The sequence below is a fragment of the Lissotriton vulgaris genome, chromosome 4_1 (assembly GCF_964263255.1).
Source record: "Lissotriton vulgaris chromosome 4_1, aLisVul1.2, whole genome shotgun sequence".
NCBI classification, from domain to species: domain Eukaryota; kingdom Metazoa; phylum Chordata; class Amphibia; order Caudata; family Salamandridae; genus Lissotriton; species Lissotriton vulgaris.
Genome location: NC_141691.1, coordinates 1,704,250,775 through 1,704,272,236, shown reverse-complemented (window position 1 = coordinate 1,704,272,236; position 21,462 = coordinate 1,704,250,775). Strand labels below are relative to the sequence as shown.

Below are 21,462 nucleotides of genomic sequence, written 5' to 3'. Positions count from 1 at the left end.
GCCTCTGCTTGCTGCTATTGGGTCAGTCCATAGTGGTTTTTAAGTAAACTGATGCAATCAGTAACATTAGAGTTGAATTTGCAATGCACCAGAGTGATAGTATATTGATAGTATGGATCAATGACCTTAGTGTTGCCAGACCAAACATAAACATTGCAGTAGCTACAAACACTTCACAGCTAGTGTGTGAGGAAACTGGGGTCAAGGTGGGCACGCAGACACTTGTCTGCAAGGAATGCCAGCTCTAACTGGAGAAGCTCTGCCAAGTACCACACATATGTCTGGGTTAACCTTGTTTAACTATATGTTTATTCAAACACTCAACAGATCGATTGTAAAACATGTGCTCATTGTAATGACCATTTTGTGTGAAGGAGGTACATCTCTGTGGAAATACTGACAGAACCATGAGAAAGGGAAAGTATAGTCAAGGGGGAGGTGCCAGGAAGTACATGCAGAAAGAGAGAGCGAAGAGACAATGGTGAAGAGGAAAGAGATGACTTGTGAGATAAAATGCAGATAGAGAGTTTTAGAGAGATGCTGGATAAAAAGTGAAACAATGAGAGACTGCTGATGGCAGGGGGGTAAAGAGGACAGGAATGATTGAGGCACTCCAAAGATCCTTCCACAGACCTAGACATATTCCATTCAGTCTTACATTTTCAGAATTGAAGCATTTTTAATTCTGGTTATGCACAACAAAAACATTGTTTTTGATCTGATATTGCTAATAAACATTGACTTTGTCTTTCGCATTGGAAACACCAATAGGTCTGGCCGGTTTTAGGTGTGATATGTCTGGATCCAGTAACATAAAACTTGGAGAGGCACTCAAACACGGCTCATTGCTTTGGTTTACTCTTGAGAAATTGTCACTCATTGTGTCACACATTTGACAGTAGAATGCCACTCGAATGACAAGTGAAATCTTAAGATTGTCACACATAAACAATCTTAAATAATTAGCATCTATGCCGGAGCAGCGACCTCTTTTGTTGCTAGCTGACAAGGGATCCTTCTACCCATGGGTGAGATTACAGAGGGGTAAAGGGGGAGGGGGAGTTCTCAATAAGTAGTGTGGTTGGAAATTGGCACTGCAACATCAGTACTGACTTGTGATATGTTGTTACGAGTCAGTAAGAACAATTGTACACTTACACAAAAATGTAATGTAAGTTTACCTTCGTGAATTAGGCTCTGCATTTGTAGCAAATATGCCAATAAGAGGCATGACATACAATATGATCTAAAAAAACAGTGACACATCTGTTGTTAAAGGTACCTGGTAAACTCTGAATATCACTGTTTCATGCTGATACCTAAGATTTATATCGATCATTACTACGATCTAATTTTAAAGCAACTGCCAATTTCACTCTCATCAAATACATTTCACTTACCATCAACGTATGTTGCATACTTAAATAAACATTTATTTCAATAATGGAAATTTCTTCCCAATCTTTTTTTATTTGTTATTTGTTTATTGGTTTTAAGAATGCAGTACAAAACAAACAGACAATTGCACGGCACAGTGTACAGTGACTTAATGGCATCGGCACATGGAATACAGCATCATTACACCTCAGATCCTAAGGGAGGAAAACTTGCATAATATAGAAGAAAGGAAAGAGGGCACAGTACAGGTGCGACGATCTAAACCAGAGGTCTTCAAACTTTTGTAGGCTGAGCCCCCCCAGCGGAATTTTTTCAGATGTCGGGCCCCCCCACCACCTGACAGAAATTTCTGGACTCTGGTATGCTACACATTCGACTGCCACCCGCATATCCCAGCCCATATCCGGCAAATAAGGTTCAACACAATAAGAGCGTTTAGTAAACTGCAGGATTGTGAGTGGGTGTGGTTAAATGACAGAGGCTTTTTACACAGCCCAAAAACTATTTTCCAAGATAAAATGTGTGCAAATTGTTTTTACTAGGAAGCTTTATTTTATACAAGACATATATTGATATTAACACCCCCAACAATAATGTGAAAGGTGTGCCTATTTTTCGCCACAGAGACGGTCAATCTGTGGATGGATTTGTGCTACTGCCATCCTCAGGCTGTTCTCCACATACACTAAATTTACAGCAAATACTATCTGTGAAATCCTCCAATTTCTCATTTGGGAGGCCCCGTTTTGATCTAAAAAAAACTTTTTTATGGTTGTTGCATGAAACAAACACATTTCTCTGCAAATAGTAATAGACTCTCACACATCAATCACATTCAAAAGAAATGATAAAACGGTATTCATAAGAATCTGTTTGGGAATTATTCCAGGCCATCAGGGTAAAAACAACAGAGCTATCTCTATGAAGGAGCCACCTGAAAGGTTGGATTGCAGTACATGTAAATGTGCACTTTTGTACTTTGGGACGAAAACTTGATGGGGCACGACATGCCCTTACTTGTGTACAGGGGCGCAACTAGACCCAAACTTCAGGGGGTGTCTAACACTCTCAGCCAGGGATGGCCATAGCACCGGTCGCTTACAGTGCAGTAGTATTTTTGGCACCCCTCTCCCATTTCCTCCTCCATGATTTCCCTCACCACCACTCACCAACAGTGCACCTCATTCTCTATAGCACCTTTCTGACAAACATTTCATTTTTTTTATAGCACTGCTAATAGTTTACTCAGACTTTGTAGCAGGCACATTATCCCTCTGTGCTGTGTGGGTGGCAGGAGTGAACATGTGAGCGTACATTGAGCGAAGCATCAGTGTGAGAGTGAGGTGAGAGGAGTTACTGCACGGTGAGTGAGGTGATCATATGAATTTGGATGAGGATTTAAGTGCAGAGTGGGATGAATGAATGTATGGTTAGTGATGGGCTTGCTTGAGTGAAATTGCAGATTGAGCAGTGTGAGAGACAGGTGAGTGAAGTGTCACATGAGTGCAGGTTGAGTAGTGTGCTCTTGTGACTGCGGGGTGAGGTACAAGGCGAACAGCGCAAGTGCATTGTGTGTGCAGAGTGATCACTGTGAGTGCAGGTTGAGCTGGTGAATGCTGTGAGTGCAGGGTGATCAGTGTGAGTGCAGGTTGAGCTGGTGAATGCTGTGAGTGCATGGGAATCAATGTGAGGGCATTGTGATCGCTGTGAGTGCAGGGGTAGCATGAAAGTGAAGGGCAAGAATGAGGAGCGAGTTGTCTGAATGCTGGGTGCATTCCCAGACACTTGAGGTAACTCAGCATGTTATTGATAGCGGTGAAGGGTTTCAGATACAAGTTAAATTATTGCTATTATGGCATTAACCAGGGATTGAGGGTGGAGGAAATAAATAATGTGCTGATCTTGCAACAAACTTTCAGTTTTACGATTAGGCTTGCCAGCTCATTCTTTTTATGTCCCAGGAGGTTTACAAATAAGCAGTCAAATAAAGCTATATTTTCAGTACTTATCTGTGCATACTCTAAACAGCAAATATAAATAGAAAGCACTTTTAATTTTGTTCTAGGGCTGCCTGAATGATCCTTGACTGATAATTAAAGGGAACAAAGACAGAAAAGTAACATTACAAATGAATACAAACGTCTTTATCTCTAACACTGTATTTAGTGTCAAGACAAGTAATTTGCTGGTACTTTAAACCACACATGGCGTTTTCTTTTGGCACTCGAAGCCATTTTAGCCCTGTGGACGTTGTGCTTCTGCCTGTGTAATTTTAACAGAAACGTGGTCACCTTTCTAGGAACAGTAAAGGGTTAAATTCCTTGGGCTGAAATGATTCACCTGTAGTGAGAGGCAAGGAGTCTTCTCTGCTATGAAACTAAACAGGAAGGAACAGACAGTCCACAGTGGACTGTCTATTCGTTCACTTTTGGTTTTAGCAAAGAAGACTCCTTGCCTCCCACTGTAGCTAAAGCATTAAGGAATTACCTAGCTCATTGGAAAAGAGATTGTTCGGGCAGTTTGAGCAAGGGCTCTGTTCTGGAAGGTTATTTCTCCTTTGTGACTTTTGTAGTTTTATCAGAATCAATGTTTGCTGTGCTTAGAGAACGACAGATGCACCTCCTGCAATCGTCTTTTATTATAAATTTGTAAAATTCTTCCTGCATGCTGTCGACAAATTGTTCTGCTGTGCTCAGACAGTGATAAGTTGTTGCTGTTTTTATATGTTTTCCATAAAAAAAGATCTCTAAAGCTCGTGTCTCATTGCAGGTTACTATGCAAAGGCAACATACCGAAATGTATATCAGTGACACATTTCTGGTGTTTGAAATTATTATGGTTGTACATTCAGTGCCGTAATTGCTCTGGTTGTGCCCACATGTTTTGATGATTTACTATGTAACTTTGCCAGTCTAAGATCTGGAAGATGATTACACTGCTTTAGGACAATTAGAATTAGAAAAGGAGCACGTCATGCCCCATCGATTAACCCTCCCAGCTCCCTCCAACCCTTCATTACTGCCGAACCCCTGGCCATCCCGCCCCCAACCCTCTTCCAAAAAGCTCTCTTATCTCTATGTAGATTTTATTCCAGAAAAGTCCTTCATAGCCAGGCGACGTCAGGAATCGAAGAAGAAAAGGCAGCAAGCAGCGGAATGCAGGAACTTTAGGCACGCATATTTCACGGCACTTCCTGCAATCTGCGACCTGCTGATTAGCTGCTGCTGCTCCATAGTATTCCTATCAACAACCCCCATTTTAAATGGGTGACAACTTGCGATCATAGGACATTACAAGTTAAACAAAGGAAGCATTTTAGAGAGTGATGCGCGCCCCCCCTGGGACGGTATGGCGCCCCCCCAGGGGGGCGCGCCCCACAGATTGAAGAACTCTGATCTAAACGGTGGGGAGAGCAATATTACTCAGATAGTGGAGGGTCTGTGACATGGGCAGGAGGGTTGGCAGTGATTCGGACAGGGGAGACCTGTGTGTCACTGCCGGGGAACCCGGTAGGGAACTGGCTTCGGCGGTTAAATTCTGTAAATAATAAATGAGGGGGGCCCATATGTTAGGAAGACGGCTAGCTGCAGGCATCAGGTCCCAAAATTCACCCAACAACGTCTGGCAATGGGTAGCGTCATTCAGCCAACCGGCCACTATGGGCGCCGGTCTGCGTCCCCAGTGGAGTGACTCCCTACGCTTATCGAGCACTAGGAGCATGGCGGTCAGTTTACGACTAGCGACAGGTATATGCTTAACATAGCCAAGGAGACACACCAATAGGTCAGGTTCTATTCTCACAGAGGCGATAGCACCAATGATCGCGCATGCAGGCTGTCAGCAGGCAAAACCCTCGGGCACAGTCAAGCCAGGTGTGAAAAGTCAGCAGCGGGAGCAGAGCAGCACATACATCTATCGCTGGCTCGGTGTCCTATTGTATGCAGGGAAGCGGGGTGCGATACAGCCTGAGCATATATTTAAAATTAATTACCCACAAACGATAGTTGGGCTCCAAGCGTTTTATCTGATTGCAGCAATACAGCCAGATATCTTGGGGAGATCCCTGCCAAGGTCCGCACTCCATGCTGTGCGGGCCCTGTCAGTGTTAGCGGGGGAGGCGGCAAGTGACAGAGTATAAAGCCCAGTAACTCATTTCCAGGAAGATCTAGAAGAGTATATCGACTAAAGGGCCGCAAGCTTAGGTAGAGGCTTCGGAAACTTGGGGTGGAGCTCTTCAGAGGTGGCACGTATTTGGTAGTGCAGAAGCCGATCTAGTAGCCCGGTGTCTTCAGGAATAGCAACAAAAGTATCACCTCCCACGAAGACAGCCTAGACGGATGTCCGGAGTACAGACGGACAGAGCCGTGCTCCATTTTTACCTGAGCTGTAGCCAGGTGAGGTGGGGTGTGTATTCCCCATAAATTGGGTGATATAATTTTTATCTCACTTATTTTCTTCACCTATTCACATTATGCAGTAGCAACACGTTAAGGTCCTGATGAAGCAGGAGGAGATAGTTTGACTCTACACCAACTGCAGAAACATGTCGACCTACAATCCATCTTAGTAGTCATTTGTTGAACACTACTTTGCACTGTTTTTATCCTTGGGTGTGGATAGGATTCTATTAAAACTGTTCTTTTCCACCTCCACAACCCAATCTTAATCATCCAGTTTGCACATAGCACTGTTACTTTATCACTATTTCTTGCACTGCTAGCCAGGTTACCCCCTGTTGCCACTCAATTTCGCCATTACACTTGAGTTTCCTTTTACCAGATTAGGTTACAGTCTACCTAATCCATAGTGGATGTTTACCACTTCCTTCGGGTGAAGGATCCCAAATGATGTAGGGTGGTACAGGATGGGAATCTGATGGGAAACATTATTTTTCACCACGAATTACTCTCTGTGGATTTCGTGATTGTACCCTTGTTCAGATAACACAGTTTTTCCAGATAGTTCTAACTCATCTGACCCATTGCTATTTTATTAATTAGTTGGTAATATGCTTAACATAGCCAAGGAGACACACCAATAGGTCAGGTTCTATTCTCACAGAGGCGATAGCACCAATGATCGCACATGCAGGCTGTCAGCAGGCAAAACCCTCGGGCACAGTCAAGCCAGGTGTGAAAAGTCAGCAGCGGGAGCAGAGCAGCGCATACATCTATCGCTGGCTAGGTGTCCTATTGTATGCAGGGAAGCAGGGTGCGATACAGCCTGAGCATATATTTAAAATTAATTACCCACAAACGATAGTTAGGCTCCAAGCGTTTTATCTGATTGCAGCAATACAGCCAGATGTCTTGGGGAGAGATCCCTGCCAAGGTCCGCACTCCATGCTGTGCGGGCCCTGTCAGTGTTAGTGGGGGAGGCGGCAAGTGACAGAGTATAAAGCTCAGTAACTCATTTCCAGGAAGATCTAGAAGAGTATATCGACTAAAGGGCCGCAAGCTTAGGTGGAGGCTTCGGAAACTTGGGGTGGAGCTCTTTAGAGGTGGCACGCATTTGGTAGTGCAGAAGCCGATCTAGTAGCCCGGTGTCTTCAGGAATAGCAACGAAAGTATCAGCGGGGTAGAGGTCAGCAAAAGCAGTGAGGCCTAAGGACGCGGCACGTTTAACCATGCCAGACATTTGGAGAGTAGGTAATGGCGGGTTACAAGCAAGCGGCATGGAAGGAGCATAGAGAATAGAGAGGCCAGCCAGTCTCCGGAGTCTGTTCCAGGCCCAACGCAAACCCTCCACCGTGTCCACCTCACCCTGCGGAGGCCTAGGTGCCATAAAAAAGGCGATCTGGAGTGGCCAAGGAGCAGTGAGATCAGTTCCAACAGCAAAGTGGGGTTGAAAGGGGGTGGGGTGTAGCCAGAAGTGAAGGAAGCTGGCTTGGGCGTAGAGCACATATAGATGAAAGTTAGGAGCACCCATAACCCGTAGGAACAGGGGAAGCGTGAGAATACTGTATGCCATCCTAGGTTGCTGGCCAGCCCATACTAGCGTGATGATATGTGAATTCAGTTTACGTAAAAAGTGCGAGCTGAGTGGAAGCGGATGTTTAAAAAGAGATATCAACATTTCGGGAGGATGACCATTTTAGCTATCGCAATGCGCCCTACCAGCGACAGAGGTAGTTTATGCCAAACCGGTAGTTTAGATTCCAACCAATCCTTAGCGCCTCCAAAATTAGAATGCCAAAGTTTGTCAATGTCACGGCTAAGCCAGATACAGAGGTATCTGGTAGGGTTGGATGCCCAGGTAAAAGAGTAGTCAGGGTGAAGGGTGTAGCAGCGTCGGTGAGGGGAAAAAGAATAGACTTACTCCAGTTAACCTGGATACCGGAGAGGCCGCCAAATCGCACAACCTCCATCATCATTGGGCTGAGATTTTCTTGAGGATTGCGGATGTAAAGTGTAACATCATCCGCATACATGGAAACAACCAGGGCCCGGGCAGCGAAGCGGAGGCCGCGCTGAGTGTAGTGTTGACAGAGCTGCGTAGCGAGAGGCTCCATAGTGATGGCAAAAATCAAGAGTGAAATAGGGAACCCCTGCCTAGTGCCCCTAGAGATGGAAAAACAGGCTCTGTCACATGAGCATTAATGCAGATGCATGCCGTAGGTAGGGTGTAGAGAAGCTGGATCTTGCGCACAAACCCCAGACTAAAGCCCAGACGAGGGAGGAGGTAGAAGAGGAAAGGCCACTCAAGGGTGTCAAAAGCTTTAGTGGCATCCAATAGTGTCGAAACAGCTGGAAGAGACTGGTTTATCTGGTGAAGCAAAGAGAAAATGGTCCAGAAGTTATGTGACATGGTGGCCGGGGATGAATCCAGACTGATCCGGACACGCAATCCGCGTCTTTAGGGGGAGAAGACGAGTGGCCAATAGTTGAGCGTAGATTTTGTTGTCAATAATAATGAGGGTCAAAGGACGGTAGGAGTCGCACAGCTCAGGGGATTTGTCGGGCATAAGGAGAAGGATGAGCATGGCTTCCCAAAAGGAAGGGAGGAGACACCCGCATTCCAGGGAATCATTATACATGGCAGCTAGGTGAGGAACCAGGAGGGACGTATATTGCTTGTAAAAGGCCATGTGAGACCATCAGAACCGGGGGCTTTGTCCCTGGGAAGACCTGAGATAACAGTGGATATCTCCTCCTGGGTGAACTGTTCATACAGATAATCCCGGTGCGCTTTGCCCAACCACAGGAGTTCAAGAGTGTCGAAGTATTGGTTGAATAGCTCACGGGAGGGTACCACACCTGCGGAGTAACGGTGGGCTTAAAAAGCGAAGAAGTGGGCGATAATATCCAAAGGAGTAGTAATTCTATCAGTGGGCCAAGTTTGTAGAGCTGTGACATAGGAGGAAGTGTGGGGGTGCCAGAGTAGGTTGGCAAGGGTCCTTACCTTAAAGCTCTCCCAAAGAGTTGAGGGGGACTCAACCGAGCCGACATTCAGCTCAAAATATTTAACAATAGCAGTGCGGATTTCCCCCTGGAAGGCTACATCACTGATGGCATTTGAAGGCAGCCTCCAAGCAAACATGCGGCGCGTGGGCGTATATGCATGGGAGCATGGTTGGAGAGGGTGTGGGGCATGTGGTCTATGGATGCAACCCAAGAGGCGGCATCACGGGTGGCGAGTCAAAGGTCCAGATGGGACCAGCCCCCCCGCGAACAAGACATGCAAGTACCTTCGTGCCGATCCGGATTGGTGTGTCTACACATGTCAAGCAAGCAGTGATCGGAGATTATCACATTGAGAAGGGTGGAGGATTGGGGGTGCTACGCGTGCAGACCAGAGCGGTCCAGTATCTGGGAAGGAGCAACATTGAAGTCCCCCCCCCAAAAGGAGAGAGCAGGGACCCAAAGAAGTGATAAGTTGCCAAACATTAATAAAAAATGCAGGGGTGTCAATATTAGGACCGTAAATTGAGAATTAGGGGTTGTGTAAAGAGTGTCCTTTTTAAAATGACATAGCAGCCCTCGGGATCAATAAAAGATTGGGTGGTGTGCCAAGGAAGCCCCCTGCATAGCAGAATGGAAACACCCCGGGAATAATTAGAATAGGAGGACGAGTGGGTCTCATCCCAGTGCGGCGATTGTAACCTGGAGGAGGTAACAGAGAGAAGGTGGGTTTCCTGGAGGAAACAGATGTCGACTTAGTGGCGTATGAGGTGTGCATGCATAAGTCGTGCTTTTCGGTGGTCATTCAGCCCTCTGATGTTCCAAGTCCAGCCTCTACTGTCAGCAATTGGGGGTGAGATCGAGATAGAAAATGAGGCATGTCAGGTGTGCCAGAATGTTAAAAATAGCAAGTGCTAAAATATATGAAATGCAGGTGAGCGCCTTGTGTGACCAATAAGAACAAAACAAAACAATATGAAACACAGGCCTCCAAGAGGAGGCACCATTCCATGCCATAACCCCCCCAAACCCCACCCATTCCAACCCCCCAATTAGGTTGAGCTACCCTTTCCACCCCCACCCCCCCAGGCCACCCCAACTGGGTTGGAAACAGTCAAAGAAGGAAATCCTCCCAAGGAGGCATGGCTCTGCCAGGCGTACATGCCTGCTGCAAGGGCAGGGTGGCCAAGCCTCGTATGATGGCGGTTATCGGGAGCTAGAACAGTAGAAGAACATTCCCGCCTCGAGGGTGCAACAAAGCAATACAAATAAGAAACAATCATCAATTGTGGCGCTGAGGGCAATGAGGCAATGCGAGAATAGAGTGAACAGGAAGCGATCCACCACAGGTTAACAGATACCCAATAACATTGTAATATATGAGTCACGTATAGCGTAAATAGCAGATGCACTTATAACAGTGGGCGGCCAGACAGCAGTGAAATCAGAGAACAACAAGGCAAGCAACCAAAAGATCAAAGTCCTGGCCAAAAGGACTGATATTAGTCATGGTCGCTCAAACCACCTTCATCGACTTGCCGGGAGCTAGATGGGGTGGAGCGGTGCTGTTAATCTAGTTTCTTGGTGAAGGCAAGGGCATCCTTAGGCTCAGCAAAGACGTGCATGTGGGAGCCTTGTTTGACACGCAGCTTGGCTGGGTAGGCCAGAGAGTAGGAGACATCGTGCTTTTGGAGCAGCTGTTTTGCTTGGAGGAAATCACGCCTGGCAGCCTGCATTGCCAGCATGCAATCGGGGTAAAAGGCAAGGGAGTTGCCTTAGTGATGGATAACGCCCTTCTTCTTGGCGGCACGGAGGACTGCATCACGGTCCCGAAAGTTTAACAGTTTGGCGATTATTGAACATGCAGGCAAGCCAGGAGCGTGCCGCGTGCCGCGTGCCCAAGAAGTGGTAGGCCCGTTCGACGATGAAGACAGGGGATAGCAGATTGCCAAACAGGTGACGCAGGTGTTGCTCAACAAAGTCCTCCATTTTGGAAATGTTGAAGGATTCCAGCATGCCCGTAATGCGGAGGTTACTCCATCGGGAGCACGCCTCCAAATCCTCATTTTTAGTTCCTGATGATTTCCAGCACGTTGTCAATTTGGAGAAGCTTTTGGGGGTTAAATTTCGCGGCGTCCTCAGCATCGGAAACTCTCGCCTCCACCCGGGCAAGCCACAAGTCATGTGTGTCCAACCGAGCCCTTACAGTGTCCAGGCGAGCAGATAGTTGATCAATTTGAGTAGCAATGCCAGAAACGGTGGCCTTTAAATCCAACATGATGGCTTTGAGGTTGTCCTCTCTGATTGGGTCAGTCTCAGTCTGTGTAGCAAGGTCGCCGGTATCTTGAGGAGACCCATCCTGTTGAATTAGTCTATGCCGGTCAAAGGCCAGCTTGGGCTGTTTGGGGTCTGCTTTTCCCATTCTCAGGCCGCCACAGGCACCCAAACGCACCACCAGCACCCCAAGGAGGCAGGCGTGGTGGGACTGACCGAGGGGTAATAAGTAATAAGTTATTACAGTAGAGCAGCTATGTCAATTCTTTATTACAGATGACAAGTGATTTGTAATAAGGAAATTACAGACTAGCGTTTATAAAGGGATTCTAGCTCCCATGTATATAAAGGTATTTTTGCAGGCCATTTAACTCATTCCATGCAGAAGCAATTCACACACCTCTAATCTATTAATGACTGTAGACTGTAGAAGATTGTTGTAGCTCAGTTTGTAGAAGGATGGGGAACCCTGATTAACCAACAACCATGAAAGACAATGACTTAAAAAGTGTGTCTAATTTCTGACACGTTACCTCGCTCTCTTTCTAGATCAAGTTTACGTTAATGAATTGAAAAGAGAGTAGGACATTGTCAGTTCAGGGATTGAAAATCCCCACTGCAATCCAATTTTATAGCAATTCATCTTTATATCATGAGTATAGGAGGATTTCCCTATTACAAATATTTAATTGCTATGGGACTGATTTAGTCTTTGACGGACACGATACTTACTCTGTCACAACGTGACGGATCTACCCCTTGTGCCTTACGACAAGTGCATTATATCCTATGGCTCTTGTAAAAAGACAGATGGGATAATCGTCACATTGTGAAGGAGTAACTTGTCCGCGAAACTCTAAATCAGGCCCTAAGTCGATAAAACTGTTTTTCTTAGCATGGAGCTTCATACGAGGAATTAATTTCATAACAATTTTCCTATACATTGAGTCTTATGATATTGAGATTGATGGAGTACTATTCCAATACACAAACTCAGAATGTTGTCATTTTCATTTCAAAACCAACAAGCATTGGCAAAACCAATAAGGGTAGCTTTTTTTTGCTAGCAGACGTTTTTGGTAATAATTGGGCGAGTTTGCTACTAATGTAAAAAAAAAGAAAAAGGTCGCACTTAGTGATAAAAAATTGATTACCAACTATTTGCAGCATGTGTTTTATTATTAGGCGTGAACTATGTACTCATAGGTTATGTCATAACATCTCCAGTCCTAGAGAGTTGCAGACTGACCTGCCAAAACCAATGTAATTAGGGAGGTCGCTATATGCAGTTCCCTGTAAATTACTACATTCTCAGGCAGTCGAACCACTGCCTACACCCCATAGACTGCCCAATATGAAACCTAGCGGGGGAAGCTGTCCAACGGGTCTGTTTCCCTTTTGTGAATGGGTTACTCTTTTTATTAATTGGTAACATATCAATGGTTTGAATCCACAATTGTGGTCACAGATCATTGATATGTCTCATTGCAATTCGAGAAAAGGTGGCCAAGATGGACAGTCTACTGAAGCAAAGACAATGGCTAAAGGGGGCTAACTCAAAGGGGCCGATTATGATGTCGGTCGGAGTTGTCTCTGACTGACATCATTGGGGAATCAGGACCGACCATCCTCCGGTCCCGATAGCAGAATTAAGATGCAACTGCACATTGTGCGGTCGCATACTCCCATTTTCCTGAAGGAGCTTCTGCTGCAGACGTAAACTGGACGTAGCACACGCTCCTATAGAGAAATGGGAGAGTGTGCTCATCCCTGCACCACATGGCAGGCACCATGCCACATGATGCAGGAATCACAATAGGTGCCCCTTCAGCCCCCAACCGGAGGCTGCAATGAGAAGGGGGCCCTGCTAGATGCCCACAAACTTGCTTTCTGATGGGCTTTCCATGTCGGAAAGCCTGGCCTGGAAACCCTGTCGAAACTGAGCATTGTAATCCCAATGGTGGAAAAGCTGTTCATTGAGATTAAGGGCCGGTCTCAGACTGGCTGACGGGCTCCTTGAGCCTGTCGGAATCCAGCTGGAATGACCGGCCAGTTTCAATTCTGACTGCCTACATGGTAATTTAGCAGTCGGAATTGAAACCTTTGATGTCAGTCAGAGACTTTCCGACCGACATCGAAATATGCCCCCTAAGTCTTTTTCTCTTTGTATTTCTCATGGTACTTTTTTGAAGAATTTATAATATGCGGTCTTTCCATAAGATAAAGCTGTCTGTAGACAGACCTAAAAATGAGCAGTTCCTAGTGCAAATGACCTGTATTTATGATGTAACACTGACATTAAAAACCACTGGTACCACACTTTTAGGACAATAAACATTACAGAAGAGCAGACGAACAAAAGTTACTTACCTGTAAACTGTGGTTCTCCAGTATTGGTGTCTTTCATAGATTCACATGCTTGAATATTCCCCGTCGTCGAAGTGGGAGTCCCACGGTACATAAAATAGCAGTAATATATGCATGTATACATGAGAAATATCATAAATAAAATATACATACATATAATGCAATAAAAATGTAAACTTAAAAAGTACCATAGAACAGAATAGGCCCATTGAAAAGCCCAAGGGAGAATTCACTTTAGTAACTTATAGGAGTCATTATGTGTTGGTCCACATTCCAGCCAATCAGGCTGTAGCCTCCTCTAGAACCTTCTCCTCAGAAGCCCAAGTCCTCAGATTTTCGTAGCACAAGTAAGTATAGTAATGCTTGAGGAGAAGAGAGCCTCTGAGGGGAGGATGGGAGGGTCGCATGTGAATCTATGAAAGACACCAATACTGGAGAACCACAGTTTACAGGTAAGTAACTTTTGTTCTTCTCCAGTATTAGGGGTGTCTTTCATAGATTCACATGCTTGAATAAGAATAGAAAGCAGTAAACCATACATTAGTCATAAAGGAAGATACAAATTAAGTTTAGGCATAACTTATCACTTAATAAGCAATAAAAAACCAAAAAACATGACAATACCTTTATGACTGGAGGCGGGTAGCAATAGAGGCTCACCTTTATCGGAAAAGATTCCGCAGCACCGCTTGACCTACTGCCGCATCCGCGGCATCTGTTGATTGCAGGCAGTAGTGCTTCGTAAAAGTATGGCTGCTTGACCAAGTAGCAGCTCTGCAGATTTGTCTTAGAGGTACCCCCGCAAAGAGGGCAGCAGAAGTTGACACAGCTCTCGTGGAATGAGCTCGAGCAGGAGCAGGAAGGGGCTTGCCAGCCCGTTGATGACAATAGGATATTGCAGACGATATCCATCTGGTGATAGTCTGTTTAGTTACGGATTGTCCTTTGCATACTGGGCCATATGCCATAAACAATTGATCAGACTTTCTAAAGGCAGCTGTGCGTTGAATGTAAAATTTAAGGCAGCGTTTCACATCCAGAGTGTGTAAGGAGCGCTCCGCTGCAGATTGAGGTGCAGGGAAGAAAGTCTTAAGAACAATAGGTCCATTGAGATGAAAGTCACTGGGAACCTTAGGAATAAAACTGGGATTTGTTCTCAAGGTAACAGCCTCGTTGGAGAATTGCAAAAACGGTGGTTGTATAGTAAAGGCTTGAATGTCGCTGACGCGTCTAGAAGAGGTCAGAGCAAGCAACAGAGCCACTTTCCAAGTGAGGAATTTCAGATTGGAAGAATGGATGGGCTCGAATGGAGGCAAGAGCAGCTGAGACAAAACTAGGTTGAGTCGCCATGAAGGTGGGGGCCGACGGATTGGAGGGAACATCCTAAAAAGGCCCTTGAAGAACTGTCTTATGATCCTGGAGGAGTACAAAGATGTTACGCCATCATGGCGGAAACAAGAGATAGCAGCCAGAAAAACCTTAAGGGTGGAGTGTGATAGTCCTGATTTTGCTAGCGACAAAAAGAATGGCAAGATTTGTTCTGGCTGAGCACGCATGGGATTTAGTGATCTAGTGGCCATTACATTTACAGTGGAGCACCAAGCGCAGAAACGCTTCCACTTCAACTGGTAAGTTTTGACAGTAGATTGTGCTCGAGCATTTGCTAGTACTGTCCTACAATCTTTGTTGATATTCATGTGTGCAAATTCATTGTACTCAGGTTCCAGGCATGAAGTTGAAGGTATGCTGGATCCGGATGGCATATTTGACCTTGATGCATTGTGAGAAGATGTGGCAGAGGATGCAACTGTATCGGTTGTGTCAGAGAGAATAGAAGGAGATCTGAGAACCAAGGACGTCTCGGCCATTTGGGTGCGATCAGGATTATCCGACATGGTTGGAATCTCATTCTGTGTAACAGACGAGGAATGAGCGGCAGTGGAGGGAATGCATAGCTGAAGGCGTTCGACCAATCTATTGAAAAGGCATTCCCACTCGACTCCTTGTGTGGATGCCGGCTTGCAAACCTTAGACATTTCCTGTTGAGAGCAGTTGCAAAGAGATCCAACTGTGGTTGGCCCCACTGTCGGAAGATGTAATCCAACGTTGGTTGGTTGAGTTCCCATTCGTGGTTGTCCGAGAGGGCTCTGCTGAGCGCGTCCGCCAGCACATTGGCCACACCTGGGACATGGACAGCTTGAAGATGTATTTGATGTTGGAGAGCCCAGTCCCATATTTCCTGTGCCAGTTGTGATAGCACGAGAGATCTTGTGCCGCCCTGTTTGTTGATGTAGTGCATGCTGGTGGTATTGTCTGTCCTCACCAGCAATGTCTGTCCCTGCACTACCCTTTGAAAGGACTTCAAGGCCAAGAAAATCGCCAGTAGTTCTAAGCGATTTATGTGCCAAGTGCGCTGAGACGCCGTCCACTTGCCTCTCACGGACATTCCATCGAGATGAGCCCCCCAACCTTCTAGGGAGGCGTCTGTCGTCAATGTCAGTGTTGGTTGTTCGTCCTTGAATGAGCGACCTGTTGCTATGTTTGGAGGATGAGCCCACCACTCCAAAGCTCTTTGTATGCGGGGCGTTAGATGGATTTTGTCTTCGAACGACCCTGATACCTGCTTCCACTGGCTGTCTAGTTCTTCTTGAAGGACTCTCATGTGCAGTCTGCAGTTGGGAATCAGTTGAATGCACGAGGAAGCCATGCCGAGGAATGATTTGTACATCCGGACAGAAACGTACTGTCTTGACTGCAGGAATTGAACTTTCTGTAACATTCGGCTCTGACGTTCCTGTGAAACGAACACTTGCCCTAGCCGAGAATCAAGCGAGGCTCCTAGAAAGTCTCGTTGTTGAGAAGGGCGAAAGTGTGACTTTAGGCAATTGATGGAGAAAGCTAACGTTTCGAACAGGGATATGCAGACTTGTGCGTGTTCCTGTATCAGTTGGAAAGTCCTGGCTTTTATGAGGCAGTCGTCCAGATACGGATAAAACTGGATGCTCTGTAAGCGCAGGTAGGCGGCCACCGGGGCTAGGATCTTGGTAAATACCCTCGGTGCCGACCGAAGGCCGAATGGAAGGACCTTGAATTGATAATGAAATTGGCCGACTGTAAAACGAAGGTATTTCCTGTGCCTGGGGTGAATAGGCACATGGAAATATGCATCTTGAAGGTCTATTGTCGAAAAAAACTCTCCTGGAATGAGGAAATTCAAGATTTGAAGCAGGGTTAGCATCTGAAAAGTCTTTGATGCGATGAACTTGTTTAGAGCCCTCAGATCTAAGAAGGGGCGCCACTCTCCTGATTTTTTCTTTACTAGAAAGAAACGGGAGTAGAACCCCTTGCCGCGTTGACATTGCGGTACCAATTCTATGGCTCCTTTTCTGATCAGAAGCTGCACCTGGGCCAACAGTTCCTTGAAATGGGGAGAAGGTGGGCCCGAAGGCGGGCGAGCGGGGGGAAATTTCGTAAATTCCAGGGTGTGTCCTTTTGAAACCACGTCCAAGACCCATCGGTCGTTGGTAATGTTCGACCAATTGCAGAAGAATTTCGAGATTCGACCTCCAAGATGCACAATCCTCTCACTGTTTTTTGCGGTGTTCGCACCACCTCTGTAGTTGGACTTCCGCTGGTAAGGTCTGGAGGTGGATGAACGATTTTGGGATTGATAGGATCCTCTTTGTCTGTTGTCGTAAGTGTATCCTCGATATTGGCCTGTGCCTCGAAAAGTAGAGGTTCCTCCTCCTCTACCTCGTGCCCCACGAAATGGCCTCTTTCGATATTGAAGAGTTGTTAAGGACTTCGCTGTATCCGTGTCCTTTTTTATAAGTTCCAAAGCATCATCAACGTGCTTACCGAACAGAGACTCGCCATCGTAGGGCAAATCTACCACTCTGGATTGAACTTCCGGACGGAATGTTGTTGACTTCAGCCAGCCTTGGCGACGCAAAACTGCAGCACCCGCCAGTTGTCGGAAACCAGTAGAGGCTATATCGACGGCACAGTCGATTATTTCCGTTGAAATCTTTTCTCCCTCGAGAATGATGGCCTGTGCTTCATCCCGGATGGAGTCGGGCATTTGGGGGAGTAGACCAGCGATCTCGGACCACATTTGACGGTCGTATCGACCCAGTATGGCTAAGGCGTTGGAAGCTCTTACCGTTGTCGCTGCCATTGTGGTAAATTTCTTACCAATTGAGTCCAATTTACGGCCATCCTGATCCGGCGGGGATGTCAGGGGTATGGCTGGATTTCGAGACCTTTTTTGTGCCGCCTGAGTGATAACTGAATCTGCTTTAGGTTGTGAAACTAAGCAGGCCGGAGAAGTAGGCGGCGCTTTATATTTTTTGTCCAGTCTAGGTAGAACGGCTGGAATGGAGTTAGGACGTTCCATTAACTTTAGACCCTCTTCCCATATGTGATCAATGATAGGAATGGTATGAGTTTGGCGTTGAGGTAAGTCTTTAAAATCGTACAAAAAACATTCCGCTTGTTGTGTTTCCAACGTTAAGTGGAACCTCTTCGCTGCACGAACCATAAGGTTGTGGAAACTCGCGATATCCACTGGTGACGAAGTTCTTGGTGATGTTGGTGGAGTAGAGGGTGTCTGTGCCCTATAATTGTCCCATTCCTGCATTTCCTCATCATCAGTGTCATTATCTCCAGTGTTTTGTGGAGTTTGAGCCTCATTATCTGTATCATGAGCAGCACCCAAAGGAGACGTAGGCGCAACAGTCGCCTGAGCTTGAAGCCTAGGTGCTGGAGACTGTGGTCGAGGCACTGGAGACGGAGGGTGTGGAGCTGGAGGCTGAGACCGCTGCACTTGAGGTGCTGGGGAAGGCGGCAGCGATGGTGGAAACCTACGATTGTAGTCATCCAGCATATGTTGCAGGTTTTTCACCATAGACATAGGAATCTGTGTAAAGCGTTCGTAATTTGGTTGTTGTGAGCTATCTAATGGAAAAAGGACATTCCCATCTTCGACGGTATTATCCGCATCCTCATCCTCGTCACTGTAGTCCTGACACTTTATGTGTAAATCTGATGGACTGGTTGCTGGTTGGTAAAGTTGATCCACTTCAGAATCATTTCCAGATTCCTCTGCTCCAGGTTGAAACAATTTCTCCGGAGGTTGAGATCCACTCCTAATAGGACTTAACTGTATAAGTGGTACAGTCTTGAGAGACGAAGTAGAAACCACCTTGAAGGTGGCAGTAGATTGTAGAGGTTGTTGGGTCGTCAACGAGCCCGTCGACGATAGTTGTACAGCTTTAACACCCTCTAGTTGTTTTTTCGTTGGCGCCGCTGAATCCGGCGTAGGAATTTTTGACTTGGTAGACGATTTTTTGGTCGTCGACGAGGCCGTCGACGAGGCCGTCGACGAGGCCGTCGACGAGGCCGTCGACGAAGTTGCAGTCTTTGCCGTCGACGAGGAGGTAGTCGGCGGAGCAGCCGTCGACGGGGGGTTCATCGTCGGCGTCGATGGTATCGTCGACGGGATTGTCGTCGACGAGGATCCGGTCGTCGACGACGATGCCTTGGTCTTCGTCGACGGAGGAGCCGTCGACGATGGGTGCGTCGACGATGGTTTCTTCGTCGACGGTTTGATCGACGAGATCATAATAATGGACGAGATGGGTCTCACCTCTTGGCTGCTCGTCGACGAGATGATCGTCGTCGTGGCAGAGCTAGTCGACATGGAAGAAGTAGTCGTCGACGTCGAAATTGCCACAACGGACTTCGTAGACGCTGAAGACGTCGACGGACGCGTCGACGAGCCCGTCGACGAGCCAATGCCCGTTTTAGATATGGAGGGCATGGTCTTGGGTCGAGACGCCAGAGAGCCAGTTCCCGTAGGCGCGTCTTGTGAGGAGACATCCTTGAAAGATCCCAACTTTTTACTCTTCTTAAGAAAAGGAGAGGGGACTTCAGTCTCAGACCCACGCTTCTGAGAGGTTTTCGAAAAACCAGATGACATACTCTCAACATCGGAAATGGCATTATCAGATGATTTCAACTTCTGTAGCCACAGAAGGAGACGAGCCTCTCTATCCCTCAATGTTTTAGGAGGAAATTTGCGACAGAGTCTGCAGGTAGAGACAACATGGTCCGGATAAAGACAGTAAATACACTTACTGTGTGGATCCTCATGAAAAAGGCGCAGTTTTCCACAGGATGGACAAGCCTTGAACAAAGTTTTCTTTGAAGAAGACATTATTGAAGAGAAATAAGAAGAAACTTGGAAAAAACTGAGCAGAGCTCAGGGAGACTCCCTTCACACGACGTGCGGTAGAAAATCTGAGGACTTGGGCTTCTGAGGAGAAGGTTCTAGAGGAGGCTACAGCCTGATTGGCTGGAATGTGGACCAACACATAATGACTCCTATAAGTTACTAAAGTGAATTCTCCCTTGGGCTTTTCAATGGGCCTATTCTGTTCTATGGTACTTTTTTAAGTTTACATTTTTATTGCATTATATGTATGTATATTTTATTTATGATATTTCTCATGTATACATGCATATATTACTGCTATTTTATGTACCGTGGGACTCCCACTTCGACGACGGGGAATATTCAAGCATGTGAATCTATGAAAGACACCCCTAATACTGGAGAACTCTTCTTCTCTCCACAATTACAAAAATTAACGTATATATATCCTTAATGGTTAGTATACTGATACGCATAGAAAATTGAATTGAAAGAAAACATGTTGTAAGCATAATTACTCTACATTATAATGACAACTTAAGGTATTTCAGTAGTTACATCCTGAATATTCTTTAACAATCATCAAGATCAGGTGAGTAAACAGAAGTTGTTGAACATCATTGATTAGCCTGGCCAACACACCTATTCCATAAATGTGCCCATTTTAACTTCCACACATTGCTCTCTTGTGTGGAGTTCATTGACCAGGTGTGTCTAGGTTTATTCTAAAGGTACTCTAAGCCTCCTAAATCGAAAGTGTACAAAGTCACAACCTTAGCTGTGAGACCAACAGAGCAGCAGCACAATCATCAGAACAGGGATGATTACATCATGATAATCCCAACACTGTATCGTATTGAAGTACTAATCTTTATTTACTGTGCTAGAGAAGTCAGCTCACTACACTGGGGCTGTTTACAAGGTTTCACTTTTGGTGTCTACTCCTAGATAAACAACTTGATCCACAAGAACATACACCTTCTTGCGCCAAGCAAAGCCCCTAAAATCTGGATCTCTTTACCAATACACATCAGGACCAGCATCTCCTTCTCATGCTTCGAGAGTCAGTTAAAGGTTCTCCTCCTCAGCCGACATCGCAACTAGTGGATCATCATTCGCTCAACGAGACAGCATCTCCAGCCTCTGCTCTCCCTCGACCACCTCTCTTCCGCTCTTTCTCCTCCGCTATGCGCAACCACTGTTTGGACTTGATCTGACTTTTTAGATTTGATTAGACTCATTATCTTGATGTAGGCATATACTGATGTAAAGCCCTCTGATACCCTCGGTTCTTGCCAGCGCTATATAAAACCTTTAAATAATAAACCTCCACAAACTGTGTGCACCTCAAATTAACAACACTACCTTTACATAAATTATTGTCTCTCTTAATATATACACCCTACATGTTATACGTTAAACTAGAATAATGTAAGGGTATTTATTTGAATACGTATAAATTAGTCAAGTATGAACTCAGAGTACAATATATATATTAAAAGCTATAAAATAGAAAAATGTCTTACACAGGTTGTGTTTTCAATCACTTTGCAGTTGTCCTTATCAAAGGTTTCCAGCTGAAGTACTTCGGCTCTGCAAGGCAGAAAATGGCAGCAGCAATCCATCAGTATTAAGAGACAGTGCGCACAGAAAATAAAAATCAATAATGTGTTTTCTGTTGGTGAATGTTATGGTGCCAAAGGTTAGCAATCAGCTGTCTCTGCAATATGTGCACCCATATCTGCATTTCCATAAAGCAAATGCGGGCAAGAGTTCACTGTTTGTATCGAGATAGTCTGCACTTGTGAT

General features: G+C 45.8%; 1 protein-coding gene across 2 annotated transcripts in view; it reads right to left on the bottom strand.

Moving 5' to 3' along the window:
* SLC26A7 (solute carrier family 26 member 7) overlaps window positions 1–21,462 on the bottom strand; it is a 577,439-nt gene that overhangs the window by 149,212 nt on the left and 406,765 nt on the right. For both annotated transcript variants that reach the window (XR_015310095.1, XM_086967017.1), the window contains exon 12: window positions 21,180–21,246. Coding sequence is in view for 1 of the 2 variants with exons in the window: in XM_086967017.1 (XP_086823143.1) it covers window positions 21,180–21,246 (67 nt within the window). In the remaining variant the exon portion in view is untranslated. The remainder of the gene's footprint in view (window positions 1–21,179; window positions 21,247–21,462) is intronic.